The 16400-nt window shown below is 38.2% G+C and overlaps 1 protein-coding gene across 3 annotated transcripts in view; it reads right to left on the bottom strand.

Moving 5' to 3' along the window:
• Nucleotides 1-1521: 1521 nt before the first annotated feature.
• LRRC1 (leucine rich repeat containing 1) overlaps nt 1522-16400 on the bottom strand; it is a 132745-nt gene continuing 117866 nt past the window's right edge. For all 3 annotated transcript variants that reach the window (XM_008994589.5, XM_002746660.7, XM_078370703.1), the window contains 4 exons: nt 12057-12172; nt 6362-6534; nt 5294-5430; nt 1522-3112 (listed from right to left, as the gene is read on the bottom strand). In XM_008994589.5, the coding sequence (XP_008992837.1) occupies nt 2954-3112; nt 5294-5430; nt 6362-6534; nt 12057-12172 (585 nt within the window). In that variant the 3' untranslated portion in view covers nt 1522-2953. The remainder of the gene's footprint in view (nt 3113-5293; nt 5431-6361; nt 6535-12056; nt 12173-16400) is intronic.

Genomic DNA, 16400 nt, shown 5'->3' with positions numbered 1-16400 from the left:
ATCCACCTGCCTTGGCCTCCCAAAGTACTGGGACTACAGACGTGAGCCACTGTGCCTGACCAAGCGTCAGTCATTCACCAGAGTAGAACTGGCTGTTCAGAGTAACTCTCAGAATCCGAATTTTCCCAGCCTCCACCCTACTCACTAAGCATGTCTTGTTGGGTGTGGTAGATTTCACAGGTGATGGCAGAAGTGCCGCTGTGTGAGGCTGGTGCGAGTGATCAACTTGCCTGCTCAACTCTTTGACAGCCAGCTAGTATGCTTTTAGACAGAAAGATTGGGTCGGTCAGGACCATTACTCCAAACTTTCCAGAAAACAAATATACAAACAATATCCAGGCAAACATTTTATAATTTCTTACCAGTCCCTCTTTTCATTATCAATGACTTTGATTATTTCACTTTCTTTCATTTTTTGGCTATTTTACCCACTGAGACATAATTTTCTTGCTAAAAAAAAATAACCAGCTATGGGGAAAACAAAGTAGTTGAGCAGATCATACTAACCTCCTTTCCTGCTTTCAACTGTCACTCCCACAAGACAAACAGCTAGCCATACATACACTGTACTCCTCCCTTTCCTAAAGGAAGGGCTGGATGGAGTTGGGGGGGTCACTGACAGAGAAAGGTATCCTTTCACACAATCAAGTTTTTCTTATAACTACGAGAGGGTACTTCTTGGAAAAGGCTTGGCCTGTTCTCAAGGTAGAACTGTCTGGTTGGTGCTGTTTCCACTGTGAAGCTTCAGTTTGGTTCCAGCATCCTGAAGTTCCAGAGCATTGCAGTGTCACCAGCATAAAAGATTAAGATGAAAGTGACATTTCCCTCTCAAAGGAAGAAGGGAAACAAACAAAATCTCCCAAACTGAAAACACAAAGCAAATCAAGTGAACATGAACTAATGGAGACAGGCCAAAGGAAATAAACTAGGTACACGACATTTCCTAGGAAAACTTAAGCACACATACACACCATTCTGACTCCGGTCCACTAAAGCCATGATGAACTGATAGCAAACGATGGGCTTTATATAAAAACAAACAAAACACACCATGCATGTTCTAGTTGTTCTTCCACATCAAGACAATTCTCATTAAATAAAACCAATTTGCTTATATATAATCAGCCCATGAGTTAGTGGCATCATCTTTATAAGCATAAAACAAAATAGAGGATGTCAAAAATCTTAAAATAGAGACAAGAAAACTGGCATACACAGATTACGGAACAAGTATAAAACTGACTAGCCGAAACTCACATACATGTTACATACTTTCAGCTCCATAGTTAAAAAAAAATACACACATATTTACATACACACAGCCTAAACATCCAAGTGAACCCAACAAATAAATGTGTAGAAGTAAAAGAAAGTATTGTATTTGGCTGGTTGAAAATGGGTTTCTAAGAAGTACAATTGGCCAGATAGTCACAACCCAAAGTTACAAGCCAGAGTCAAAGGTAATTCTGGGTTCTGCCCTGTGTAAATGCAAGTTCCACAGAAGGCTACTCATAACCGATGGGTAATTTAGATATTTAATAAACCAGAGCACATTGTCAAAGAATTTGGCTACCTGCTATCACTTGAACATACAAAGTAAATTTTTAAAAAGCTGTATGGCCAATGTCCAGGATGAATTTATTTCATGGAGAAAAAAAAACAGAAAACAAGAAACATGATTTTCCTAGACAGCACACAGTGGCTGGCACTTTTCATTTCTCTTTTATCACAGCATACAAAAAAGAAACCAACAGAAACCCAAAACTTATCCCAATATCCCTTAAATTAGCAGATTTAAAATTAAATATTGAAGCAGTATTTTGTGATACATTGATTCGAACTCTATTTACAAATTAAATTGCACTTATAAAGGTAGCAACATTTCTATTTTGATAGTAGGTTATTTTGTTTTATTGTGGCTGTATATCTGGATATAAAACTTTTAAAGCTTTCTCGAATAAAAATCATTATTTTGCAGTACATAATTTATATGCCCACTGAATGTCTGAACCAGTTTTCTCTTTTTGTAGTTTTCTGCTCTATTTTATTTTACAAATGGCACATACCATCAAAGTAGGCGGAGTCTGACACTGAGCTCATGATGAGAGACTTATTCAGAAAAAGTTAAAGTGTAAGGAGTAAAATATTAGCAGTCAAATCCTTTGGTTCATCTTTAAAAAAAATCAACCAATATAATTACAAATCATGGATAATTCATCTTTTTGGTTAAAAACAAATCCACCAGGTGGATTACTGATGAAAATGCAACACTGCTTTAAAATACCACATTCCTATTCTCATCGCACTGCTGAAAGATGCCATTGTCTACAACCGATTGGACAGGACACGGGATACAGTAAGGCACAAGTGGATGGTACAATAAAAACGAATACTTTAGGACTTGTTTTTCTGCACAAATACTAAAATACGTACCGTTTTTAAGATAAAATAACAAAAAGGAAATACATATTTTTGTTATGAAATACCTATACAAAATTTTAAAATTTACACCATCTGAGCTGCCAAAAAAGGTTTAAAAAGTATCCATTTTTTCCCCATACATAAAACTATCTCTCATCAGTAGGTCCAAGGGAACTTGGGCTCAAAATGTCCCAGCACTTTATGGAAGGGAGGAGGATAAAAACTCCCCTTCCTGCTCTCCCTTACCCCAACATAAGACAAAAACAAAGGTCGGATGTTTACAGTAGTGTATTCTACTTATTACAAACAACTGAAATTAAAAAGAAAAAATCACGCCGGGAGACCACTGATGCGCTGACTGGTTGCAGGTGGAGTAAGGCACTTCCTGGGAGACAGCAGCTTCCCCACACTCCACGGGAAGATGGCGCGCTGGGGCTGGTTAGGACAAGGAGCACTTGAGGCTCCTCAGAAGAAGACAGGAACGTCTCGACAGCAGAGGAAGACACAGGAGGTAAGACTTGGAGGTGAAACTCTACACAGAAGTGGTCACTCGGTCAGTGGCATGATTGACCTCGTTTTTGTTTGAGTCCAGTCCTTTAGCAGCATTCATGTCATTCCGTAAATTCTCCACCGTCTTTTTCATGTTCTTTAACTCCCCTGGGTGTGGGGTGGCTCGCCTTAAAAGGGTTCTCTAAAAACAAACAGTGGAGTGAGTGCTTTGGTTTTATTCCATTACTTTTTCAAAACAGTCAGTTTCAAGACATTGGCATTCCAATACAAATGTTACCTTCTTAGAAATTAAGAGTTAAAGTAGGTGGAAAAGCTTTCTTTGGAGTTATGTAGATTTATCAACTGCTCACTGGTGTAATTAGAAAGGGAAAGTGTTCCATATAACTTATCTAGTTACAACAGAAGGATTACTTTTAGAATACAAGAACACTTTAAAAAATATGAAATTACTGTGAAATAAAAATAAGTCTCCATAAATAGCAATAACATTTTAAAATTTAGGATATAATTGTAGGGTGTGGGGAAAGAAAAAGATAACAGAGTAAATAAAAATTTCTAAATTAGAGTCACTATAATGTTCTACTATTACCCAAAGCAATTCTGGCTTCTTTCAACCCTTGAGTCATGGGAGTTAAAGAAAAAGGAAAGCAAGAGGCGAGTATTTCTTTTCCTATTTTGCTGTTGTGTATATTATTTCTGTGACCTACTGATGAAAGTTCTCATTCTTCTAATAAAGACTGAAAGTTAAGTAACAGGGTATGAGTAATTTAAAAAACATTATTTAATATGTTGCATAATCTTTCATAAAACAGCATGTACATCTTTTAAATGGCCTATTCTAGTTTGCTTTAGGGGTAAGCAAACTAGGTTAACAAAATGCTGGAAGAGGCAAGGAAGTAACTGATGATAATCACACTCTTGTAAGTCTTGAGGTAAGCATAAAACAGTCATTGACAGTGAAGTGATTTTGTCACTCCTAATTTGCGTATTGCCCTTTACTACTGTAAATGCCTAAAATCCCATTTGGTGACAGCTGGAATAACAAAGCTATAGGCAATAATACAAAAAACTGCCTTTGTTTTGGGGGCTGCAAGTGTTCCCTTTAAGCTCTGCTTATGAAAAATCTCAATGAGTACAAGGAATTTAAGAAGCCAAAGTCAACTGCTAGGAAGAAGTCAAGCTTTCTCACCAACACCTAGAGATGCGGATGTCTGAGAGACATTTTCGAGATGAAAGTAAGGGTGACCGGTAATTTCTAATTTCTGAACAAAAACTTGCTAAGTAATCCAACTAAGATCACAAGCCCTCTGTAAGAAGGCTAAGGGGAGCTGGTTATATGAAGAAGACACAGAGGTCTGGCACTAAGCCAAACAGTGGTGAATCAATGGAGTCAACATGGGAAGAGACAGCATTCACCAGGAACAATAAAAAAGATTCTCCATGTTAAGAAAACAGTGGGGGCCGGGCGCGGTGGCTCAAGCCTGTAATCCCAGCACTTTGGGAGGCCGAGGCGGGTGGATCATGAGGTCAACAGATCGAGACCATCCTGGTCAACATGGTGAAACCCCGTCTCTACTCAAAATACAAAAAATTAGCTGGGCACGGTGGTGCGCGCCTGTAATCCCAGCTACTCGGGAGGCTGAGGCAGGAGAATTGCCTGAACCCACGAGGCGGAGGTTGCGGTGAGCCAAGATTGTGCCATTGCACTCCAGCCTGGGTAACAAGAGTGAAACTCCGTCTCAAAAAAAAAAAAGAAAACAGTGGGATGGGGAGGGGAAATTATCACAAATAAAGGAAAAGAAGCACCATAAAGGCAGCACAACACAATAAAAGGCCAGGTGCAGCGGTGCATGCCTGTAGTCCCAGCACTTTGGGAGGCTAAGGCAGGTAGGTCACTTGAGTCCAGGAGCTGTAAACCAGCCTGGACAACATGGTGAAACCCTGGTGAAAATTTTTACATTTTCACCTTGGACAACATGGTGAAAATATAAAAATCAGCCAGGTGTGGTGGCAGGTGCCTGTAGTACCAGCTACTTGAGAGGCTGAGGTGGGAGGATGGCTTGAATCCAGGAGGTCGAGGTTGCAGTGAGCTGAGATTACTCCACTGCACTCCAGCCTCGGCAACAGAGGGAGACCCTATCTCAAAAAAGGAAAAAACAAACAAACAAAAAACCCAAGAGTTCTGTTTGCCTCATTTACCTTTTGTGACTGAATACCTAGAATTACCTAGTTTTGTCTTGTAAAAAATTCCTAAATGCTGAAGGCAAAGAAGAGAAGATACGAATTGAAAATAAAGAATATCCTTATTAGGTGCCATTCTCAATCTTAATTCTGAACTTCCACAGAATCTCCATTTCCATACCGTCTCGTTGTCTTCTTCATCTTTCTCATCCTCTAAAAATCGGATTGCACTGACTCTGTTGACAGCACGCTCATTCCAGGCTTCATCAGAGACATCATTTACCAAGCTCTCCAGCGCACCACAGCGAGGCAGATTCTCTGCAGTGACAAAGACCACATCAGCAGGGAACTGCAGTTCATGTGATGGGTAAATGCTATCAGCTTTGAGGCTGACAAGGCAGAATCTATACGGAGGACCAGGGGTAGAACACCAGAAATAAGGGGAATCAAGTTTGGCTTTAAAAAATAAACAAATACAAAATTCAATAAGAAAAAGAAAAAGGCCTGGGACAAGGTTGCCCCTTCTTTTTTAATGATGTATAATTGTATTTGAGATCATATCAAATATCTGCTAAATTAATGTTTAATATTTCATCACAGAATGTCATAATTTAGAGCCCCTTTTAAAATAATTATTTTATACAACTTCAAAAGTGTTCTGACAGTGATGTGGCTGCACATGTTGGACTTTGCTCAGTAACACACTCTACATGTTTCTCTCTAGGACCTGAAAGTCCTCCCCCTGGGACTCCCATTCCCCCAGGGCACTCCAGTTCTCCTCCACCAACCCCAGCTCTCAGCAAAGGGTTTATTACCATTTTGATGTTAATATGAATATTCTGTTTTACCACGCAATTTACAAAACAAAGATACAACGACTCAAAATAATTCACTGGCTTAAAAACGGTATGCCAGTGGTATTAAGACTAATCCTCTGAACTATCAGTTTGGATTTTAAGAGACTCAGTTACCAGTTTTAGAGTATTATATTTTCAGCCTTAGCTATAACTCAAAACCAAAAGGCTGGTTATGGAATTTCAGACATGATAAACAGATATGAGCGGCCCTTCTTCTGCAAGGATGTAGGGTAACCTTCCCAGAAGAGTCCCACAATGGCCTCACCTGAGCTGGCTCTAGGTGCAGACTGGAAATAATACAATCACATGTGGAAGTAAGAGGCCTTATGGACAGACATTATGTCCTACTCATTCTCATGGCCCCATGCATACTGTCCTTAAATTAAATTCACCTTGACAAGTAGGTTCAGAAGGCAGCTGAGGAAGTAAGACACAGGTTAAAACCTTCTCTCCTGTGGTGTAGTCTGTGTCTGTCTGGAATGTAAGCAGAGGCTGGGACTGGTTGTCAGACAGCCACAGAGCCTTCAACTTCAAGGCAGTCAGGGATAAAGGCAGATGCAACAACCTAATTTTTAAAAAGAGGAGACATCACAACCTCAAATTTTGTAATCAAATCAATCCCAATGAATAAAATCAGGAAAAAAATTTAAAGGACCTTCCTGAGATCGGATTCAAAATGCAAAAACGATGTTATGTTAAGACACTTGACATACTCTTTGCAAGTGGACTCTTCAGTAGGTTCCTGTGCTTCCCTTTTTCTGCTCTCACTTCTCCCATTAGAACCTCCACATTATAAGGCAAAAAAAGGGGGGGACATTATAGGACACATTTTTAGGGTCTTATTCTAGGTTTCAATGTTAAGAGAGAAAAAAAAAGTCAAGGTGATTTTGGAAGGAGGGATGAGTTCTCTACTTCCGATGGCCACAGCCTCCCTGAAAGGGCTAGTGTGAAGCTGTGAAATCACCTGTTTCATCAGGAGCACTTGATGAATCAGGCCAAGAGGAAGGAGATGCCTGGGGTGCTAAAGAGTTTAAGTTGCAGCCGAAATGAAGATTAAACACCATTTTGCATGGACTCCATTTGTTTACTCTAGGGAGATTATTTCAGGTATTCCATTTTAAACCTTTATCTCTCAGTTTCTAGAGGCTCTTACTTCTCAGGTTCCTAGGTGATAATTAATATCTACATCAGATTATTTCAGTTTCAAATGAGGTAGTACATATAAAAGTACTTTAAATGTTATAATGTGACACCTAAAGATTAGTTTTATATTTATGTTTGCACAAAGATTTCACAAACTGGCTGCAACCAATAAACTCTATTTAGTAAAGATCGTTGCCAGAAATCATAGGTGCACCTATATCCAGTTAACATTAGCAGGAAATCTTATACATCTTACCAACAGATTAATAGTGAATTATCAGACACACATACCATCTGAATTGACAGAACTTATGGGAAATAAACTAGAACTCTCTAAAGATATGGAAAGAAGCTGCATTCCAATAATACAAACTAATCAGAGTAAAAGCGAGGCATAAATGGGTTAAATTACTTGAATAAAAGAAGTTTAAAAAATCAAAGAGTGCATAGAGAGTATTAACAACAAATGCATTATTAGCAAACTGTTCACAGTGACAATACATTTTGCAAAAGATTTCTGGGTTAGTTTCAAATCTAAGAAAATATTTTCTTTTCCTTAACAATCAGTCCAGTAAAAGCTTAGTCCATCTCATGCATATGCATTGGGTGCAATACTGAGGAAGTACTGTGAAGCTGTAACTTAAGTGGGAGTGAGGTTCTTAAGCCAGTGCATCCACGAGAACTGCACATTAGAGTGCCCTTGGAAAGACCATGAACTGTACAATATTTCACTAACAAGAGCCATATTGGGTGAGAAATACATATTTTTAAATCCTAGGATCCACCCAGTGCCACCATGTGCTCATACCAAGAGAAGAACACCTGAGGGAACCTAAGGGAACAGCAGATTCACAATTCTATTTCTTCTTACTGTGAGACATTTGTTCGTTAAGGGATAGAAATGAACTATCTTGTGCTTATACAAAAATTCTTTCTCCTCCTATCCAAAGGATGCTGCATACATATAAATTCAAATGTAAGGAAGTTAAAAATATGTATTTTCCAGGTTCTGTGGCAGAATTTTTTTTTAAATAGTCATTTTACACTGTTAAAGCTTCGAGTACATTAATTAAACTCTTTCATTTTATTGAACAAAAATATAATTTCTTTTCACTTTTTCTCCTATATATTTTAAAAGAGGAATCAAGCTACCGCCCACTAGAATGTTTAAAGTTTCATCTATTGGGCAAGACACAGTCAGCATCTCTACCTGTCTTACTCATGAGAACATAGAGAAAAAAATCAAGACCTGAAAGCTGGCACAAAACACAGATACTCAAACATGGTCATTGTAACTTCTCAGACTAATAACTGGCTTCCCAGTTGAATGTTAAAGCAAAGTATAAATAAGAGGCTAAAGAGAGCATCAATAATATTAACAAATAACAGCTTCTAAGGATGACAAACCATATGACAAAAGCCAAATAAATTACTAGACTCTACAACAACAAATCTTATCATCATATTAATGAGTTGCCTGAAATACCAGTCTTACTGCAAAGAATCAAAGTGTCAGCTTAAATGTGACTGCTGTGACTGAATCCACACCACACATTAGCTGCCCACTGTCTTGTGGACAGAAGCATTGCCAGTGGTGTCCAAGAGAAAAAAAATGCCCTCTTCCTTGAACAGTCTGCGCACAGAGATTCTGCAGGTTGGCTGATCTTCTCACTAACTCACTACAGCCTGGGGGCAAAAAAAGACATACACATGCTTTTCTGTCTCTCTTGGGTAAACCATTCCAGCTACAAGTCAGGAAATAGATGAAAAATATACTCCTGTTTTCCAAAGGAGCTAATAATACATTTTTGGTTTATTCTGGTACCTTCTGTACACTATACAATCAACACACAAGAAACCACAGCCCTTAGGCATCTCTGTGTTCTATTTAGGACCACATCCCCCCAGAAATAAAAAAAATGTGTGGTTACTATTCACACCAGTGGTACAAGGACTAAAGCAAATGAATAACCATACTGTCAGTCTCTTGTCTCCAGTTATATCCATGACCAGCCCAGCCCCAAGTGACCTTCCATGCCTGTGAACTACTACAGCAACTGCTTTCTCAAATGTATTTAATATCTAAGCACAGCCTACTGATTAATATTAACCAGTGACTGAATATATCTTACAATGTGATGTTTCATTTTTCTGTTACCTTCTGCTAGAAGTTTTAGTCTTAAGCAAAGTTTTCAAAAATGTTTAAAAATATACATAAATTGAGAACATAACTGGCAAAAAAATTAAATAATACTATAATATCTAAAATGAAAACTCCCTGCAGCCTCAAGTCTCATCTAGGAGAACTACTATTATATTTGGGTATAATGCACAAATAAGTGATTTTCTTTTTCTTTTTTAGGAAAAAAAGCCCACCAAAATGACAGCTCTAGTGTTGAATATTTTCCCCTTTCACTCAGTATCTTGGGTCTCCTTTTGTGTCACTATACAGAAAAATAATATCTCATTCTTTGAATTCTTAGTATTCCACAACAGTATGCTGTTGTCTTTTAATTTTTTTAATTTAAATCTTCGGATTGGGTAAAACATACATACATAGTACAAAATTCAAAAGTGTAAACTATTTCCTATTTTCTAATTAACAGCCATTGTTTCTAATATTTGGTACTACTAATATTTCAAGTAAGGAAGATCCTCAAATACCCAGTTTTGCACACTTGGTGGATAGTCCTATGGGAGAGAGTCTAAGTATTAAGGAATTTTGTGTTCTGTGGCTGAGTAACTGATAATATAAGACATCTTTCCCTTACCGTCACAGACAGTTTAATATTTGGTTTCCAAGTGACAGGTTATAGTCATCCTTGCTATAATTTATCCTACCAAACTGCAAAAGAAAGTTTCTGGAAACTCACAGTGTAGGCTTCCAGCTGCCTTGTGTTATTTTCATATACTTGAAAGAAGAGGCAGAAGCTTCTGTTGTAGTTAGTATGATTTCCCATGGTATGACATTTCTGCAAGCTAAAAGGCTGACAAGGTGGCCCTTTTATAAAAAATTAGTTTCTATACTGATACTTTAAATAACTAGTGATTAAATATTTTAATGGGCTTAAAATTTGGTTATGAATCTATATATGCATGGACGAAATGACACACTTAACTGGCTCAAATGACAGCTATGTAACTCAACTTATGTAACTCAACTTTTTAATTGGTTTTTCTCCACCCTAGGCCAGGCATAATAAAAATTTAACTTTCTCTTTTTCTGAGAACTGGGAAAATGAGGCTTTCACACATATAAAAACCGTTTTTCAGCATCACAGCCATCTTTCTGCTTAAGAATTAATGATGCAAATTCATGCTCACTAGTGTGTGAAGAACCAGCGAATGTGGACTCATTGTTTCTACTGCTAAAGATGAGAGATAGGAAAGAAGTACCCTTCTCATGTCTCTTTACCTTGTAAAGGCTCATGTTATGCTTACTTCAGCAGAAATCTGAGGTTCAACTCAATTTAATCCTGGGTTCCAGCAACCAGTTAGTGGTCTTAAGAATCTATCAAGATGTCCTGAAAGCATTAACTTTTAAAAGGTGAGCACTCCCTGAGGCTATAACTCATCTCTAGATTCCAGCTGAGAACTGCTGTTTATTTAGCCCTACTGTCTATAATCCATTAGCAAGAATAAAAAATGGTGGCCTGTGCCTGACCAAAATGACCAGCTAGTCAGCACTCAGGAGACAGCTAGCTGCCCACTCTTTAGACTGCTGGCCTTTACCATTTAAGGTCATTGATCATCTTCTCCCGAGCAGTTGAACGTTTTTCTCCTCTCTAACCATATCACACTCAAAAGCAATTTTTAATTCCTTTTGGCAAGGAAGTCTGTGATATAAGCCATTCTGCAGTGGCCTGCTAGTCATCCAGTAAAACTATTAACATTTTCACTCCACTGAAAATATTTACCGGGCATCTGCTATGTGCCAGGTACTGTGATGGGACGAGTGATACAATGACACATAAACTAGAGTATCTCACTTTAGGTAACTTCAGGCTTAGTAGGGTTACCCACATGACAACAGACAATTCTCATATGGTACTGTGACTGCCACGGTAGGGGAAATTCCCCAAATGCAGATTCAGAAAGGAGGCATTCTGGAGAAAACAAAGCTTGAGTGAGACAGCCAAGGAGCCAGAGAAGAGGGCCCCTGATAAAAAAAAAAAAAAAAAAAAAAAAAAAAAAGCCTGTTTCTGTTCACAGAGAAGGCACATATGACATTTGGGGTGCTGAAATAGCTCAGAATGACTGAAACAAATGTATTCCATGAAGATGAAGAACAGGCATATTCTAGAAACTGGCATTCCGTCCAACATGACCTCTGCTCTGCGACTTGAGAAATGGTGATGCTGTGGCCATGGGGATACTAGTACGGCAGCTCTGAACTTTTTTTGGATTATGAATCATTTGAAGATTCCAACATTAGCTGTAAACACTTCCCTAAATACAGAATTTTGTTTGTATTTTCAGGGGGTTCAGAGTCACCAGCAGATTATATCAAGATCCCCTAGTTAAAACTGAGTTCAAACTCATTTGCACTCACTTTGAAGGTGAGGAAACTCTGAAGCTCATGAAGACTTCCAAAAGCTACTTAGAAGAGCTAAGCCACAACCCGAGTCTCCCCATTCTCAGGCCACAGCTCTTTCCCTGACATCATTGTACTGTTGTTCTGGGAAGCATTTCTACGAAAGTGTCCACTGACACTTTGCCCGGGCAAGGAAAACCACTATGCTCAGGTTGTCCCTGACCTTCTCTGCTCCACTGGGCTCAAGCACTCTACCTGTATATGAAGAACTCCCCGGGGTTTAGGGCATTTGAAAAATCGAGATTATATTCTGTAAGATGAAGCGAAGACAAAAATTTGAAAATGCACTGCAAAATTGGGATAGATGTATATTTGTTTCTCTCAAGCAAAGCAAACCACAACAGGCTTACCTGTTCCCTGCCAGATCCAGGACATGAAGTTCTGTCGCCTGCGACACCTCTGCAGGTATCCGAGTTAGTCTATTGTCACGCAAACAGAACACGGTGAGGCTGCAGCACCCTCCGATCTATGGTGAGAAAGAAAATACAGCATGTTTTTCAGTTTTCTGGGGGAGATGGAGTAGGATCAGAGTAACTCGTTTACCAAACAGTATAAAAAGGATGCATAAACTTATACTACATAACTCACTGGTCTTACTGATGACCAACAATCATTAAGTTAAATCATACAAAACACAGCCCCGTATGATCATAAAAATCTCTACAAAATGATAGACGTACATGTTCTAAATTAAATCAAGAAAATCAATGATACAGTTTAAAACTTTTATTCTTAAGAGGAGCTATTTTTCCACCACTGATATATAACACAACTGCGTCTGTGAAGTATGTTAACCAAACTATACAATCTGGAAAAATACTGTGTGGTAATATGGAAGTTTAACAATTCTAGTTTCAAAAGTTATGACAAAGGTGATACTGATGCACACATAATTCAAGACTTCCCCATTAGATTAACTTCAGCATGCTCAGTGTTCCTTTTTATTTTTCAAAAAAGAGGGATATCTTACAGATGATACAGTACATTAATTTCCACCATACACCTTTTAATAGTTTTTGGTCATTCACAAATTAATGTGATAAATTCACTTTTTTTGATGAACGTAAAATGAACAATATTTTCACAAAAAGTCAATTGAGTAAATCTATACATCCATTTCTCCAGCTATGTTCTGCTCACAAAAGCACACAAATCAACATCAGCATCCACACCAAATTTGATTACCCCCCCTTTTTTTTTTTTTTTTTTTGCAATTTAAAGGTAACTGAGCTTTGTATGTGTCTGGTCTTCAAAGAAGAACATAAGCACACACACACAACATCCAATAATTCTCTTGAACAAATTGGTGGTGGTTTTTACAGTCAGGAAAACTGAATCAAGAGGGTGGAAAAATAGCTCTGTCCCAGACACAACATTCTGCAGGACTCCATGAAGTACTACATTCTTCTTGTATTCACTCTCCTGACTACGGGCAACTGCTAGAAAAGGCTCATGAAGGAACCTATTGATGTCTCCCCAACACATGGAAAAATACTACTGCAGAGCCTCCCACTTGAGGAAGAGAACAAGACTTGAATGGTCAATGATATCTGAATATATCCTCTGCCCTTTTCTATTTATGCATGTGTTTAATATATGTATATAATATCCTAAAAAGCAGAATGCATATTTGTGAATGGCTACATAATAACCTTTTTACACAATCTTTTTATTTCCTCCCTTAAAAATGTAAAGACTTCAAAATAATGTATTAAACCACAATATTTAACCATAATGCATGTAAAAGAAAAATAAATACATAAGTAAATGTAGACTAACATTTGTCTCTGGTCATGCAGAAAGCACCCAGATATGTAGAAAGGCTTTTAGATTGCCCCCTTTAGTCCCTGCATTCACATATTTTTCATCCCAGCAAAAATGGTCTACTCATTATACTGTAAACACATTGTATATTTTTGATTTCACTGTTTTTAATAGAAACGCCTTTCTTTTTAAAGCTTACCAATGATCCAAAATTAGCTAAACATCCTCTATTCCTCCACAGAGTCTTCACAAAACCCTTTGGTCCACATAATAAAATGCTCTCTGCAGTTATTTCATTATTATGGTCTAACTCTCTGACAGCACAAAATACCACATGAAGAACCCTAAGATCATTTAACTGAGTTACTGTTGTTTAATTTATATATGCTTATGTACACTCAGGGTGCTTGGCATGTATAATATTCATCCTATCTACCCACCAAACACAGCCTCTCTGCCCACTAAATTTCTCATTTACATATGTTTATACATTTTATTTACTTACTTGTGAAAGACCTCTACTTAAAAGTTATCTGCCTCTGTATGTAGCAGCGAAGACAACAAAACTCTTTTTTGTTCCAGTAAGAATCACCAGAGTCGCCTCTCCTAGGTTTTATAAATGTGTAGCCCCAATATGGCGTCCTATAAGAAATGTGCAACTGGATTTTTCTACGGCTGAGCACATCCTCCCTCCCTTGAGGAAGGGAGTCATCAGTTCTACTCAGGTGACCAGAAATATCATGGAAGGAAAGCAATCAAAACCCTGATCCTTTTGACAATCAATATTAGTAGAGTCTCTGATAAATTTAGACAATCCTGACAAAGAGCTATTCATAGGAAAGAATGACTAGATTCCCCTGGCACACCCTTCCTGCACCCCTACTCCAGGTCGAGGAGCTTCTGAGGGAGGCTGGGGTTCAGGGGTATGGTTACATGCCCCGAGGGAGGGCTTCCAGGTCAGCATTTGGCTGAGGCTGAAGATCAGCCCCCCTAGCAACCTGACCTAGCTTTGAAGAAACAGGATTTATGTGATGACCCAAGGAAGGAAAGCAGATAATATTAATTATATGATCATCCGGATGGGACAATTAGCTCCTGGAAGGCATATGGAGCTGGGACTGCATAGTAATTCTGGACATCTTGTCATGAAGCTGTCCACTGCCCTCCCACCACAACAACCTGCTAAATATCTGTTTTGGGGCCCTACTGCTATACCATGTGAACATTTTCAATTTGTATCATGTGTACATATGCAGCCAAAAAATTAATTAACTTAATTAAAGTGGGTCAGAGGAAACTCTAAATAAATGTTCTGAACAAGCTAAGATCCCGTAATCATTTGGGAATATATAGTGTAAACTTCAATGAAGTGTGTGAACTGTCTACTGTGTTTATTGTTTCATTTTTCTTTTTCCTTTCCCACTCTAATCTCACACCCATTTGAGACATCAAGAGGTAGAAAACAATTGCGTACAAGAGCTTCTTTGGCCCTCTGGGTTGTCAAAGCAGGCAGTGTGACCTCCTGATCTCTATTGTCTGTGGATTTTTTTAAAAACAATGCCAACAAAGAGCACATGTTGTTGCAGAGTGTGCTAGGGATGCCTTAATCACCCGACAGAGGCACATGCTGTCCCAGCAAACATTCACACAAACACAGCCCTCTTTCCAAATCAGCCAGGAAGGGATGGTACAAACCTCTGGTTTTTAGAAAAGATTATTAAGCATTCAAACCCATAAATGAAAAGATATACTTCCTTATAGACGTCAGAGGGAGATATGGTATGATGGAGGGAGCAAATGCTTTGAGATCATACAGACCTGGGCTAGAATTTAGACTTAGTCATATGTTTTGCGGGTTTGGGTATGTTACTTTAACCAAAAGTAACAATAAGGAATAAATTAACTGAAACCACATATATAATTTGGTGCCTATCATAGTAACTGGCCTATTGCTGCTGCCAAATAAATGTGGTAGCTTCCCCCCCCCCCCCACCAGGAAGTAAAAACCTCAGATCCAAATGATGAGTGCAATCAACACCTGAATATCTTACTATGTTCTTAGAACTGTGCTGATGCTGGCAGTCTCTTTCTTGAACTTACCTGAATGTCTTAAAAAAACCATCTCCTTAACGATGTATCACAGTGACATTTTGTTTTAATAATAGTGAAGACTGACATGAGTTCAGCATTTTACACATCATTCATATATATTTTGGCTTTCCCTTTTGGGTTCAGGAGGCAGAGTTTACAGGTTCCTTAGTGGTCATCAGGACAAAATGTCTGTATCACTTAGAAGTTCTGGGAAGCAGAGTCACTGTTTAAATAACTTATCACCAGTTATATAGGAAGCTGATATTTTTAAGCCTCCCTTAAACCACATAATAGCACCTTCCCAGAATATGAGGGGTTGGACTTGGATTCTCTGAGAATTATAGAATATAGCTGAGAATCTTTGTCCAGCCATTTTGTGTTTCTCTTAATTCAAAATGATACTGTCCTTAGCTGTTAGGCACTGATCTAACCTATCTCAAGAAAATAGGATCTGCAGATTCTTGAGCAAACTTCTGCTCTGGTCAACTTTCACTAAGTATTAATTGCCTGCAGGTTAGCTCGCCCTAGGGGGAGATCATTGGACAGATTCAATGATTCCAAAAGGGAGCCTATGTTAGTCATCTTTGTTTATATTCCATTTTTTAAATGCTTACTTTAAGTGTAAGGGAATTTTCACTTTTCTTCAGTATATTCCTTCTAATATTATTTGTAACATAATTTAACTTACATTCCATTGGCAAAAAAAGAAAAATGTACAATAAGCAAAATCTGGCCAAAATGCAATTTGAATAGAAATAATATGAAGCATAATTTTAAAATCTCATCATCTATGGCATAATATTCAAATGTTCCCTACTTCATAAATATTTTTTGAAATC

Source organism: Callithrix jacchus, chromosome 4 (genome assembly GCF_049354715.1).
Source record: "Callithrix jacchus isolate 240 chromosome 4, calJac240_pri, whole genome shotgun sequence".
Taxonomy (NCBI): domain Eukaryota; kingdom Metazoa; phylum Chordata; class Mammalia; order Primates; family Cebidae; genus Callithrix; species Callithrix jacchus.
Note: the sequence above shows the minus strand (reverse complement) of the source record. Positions and strands in the feature narration are given on the sequence as shown.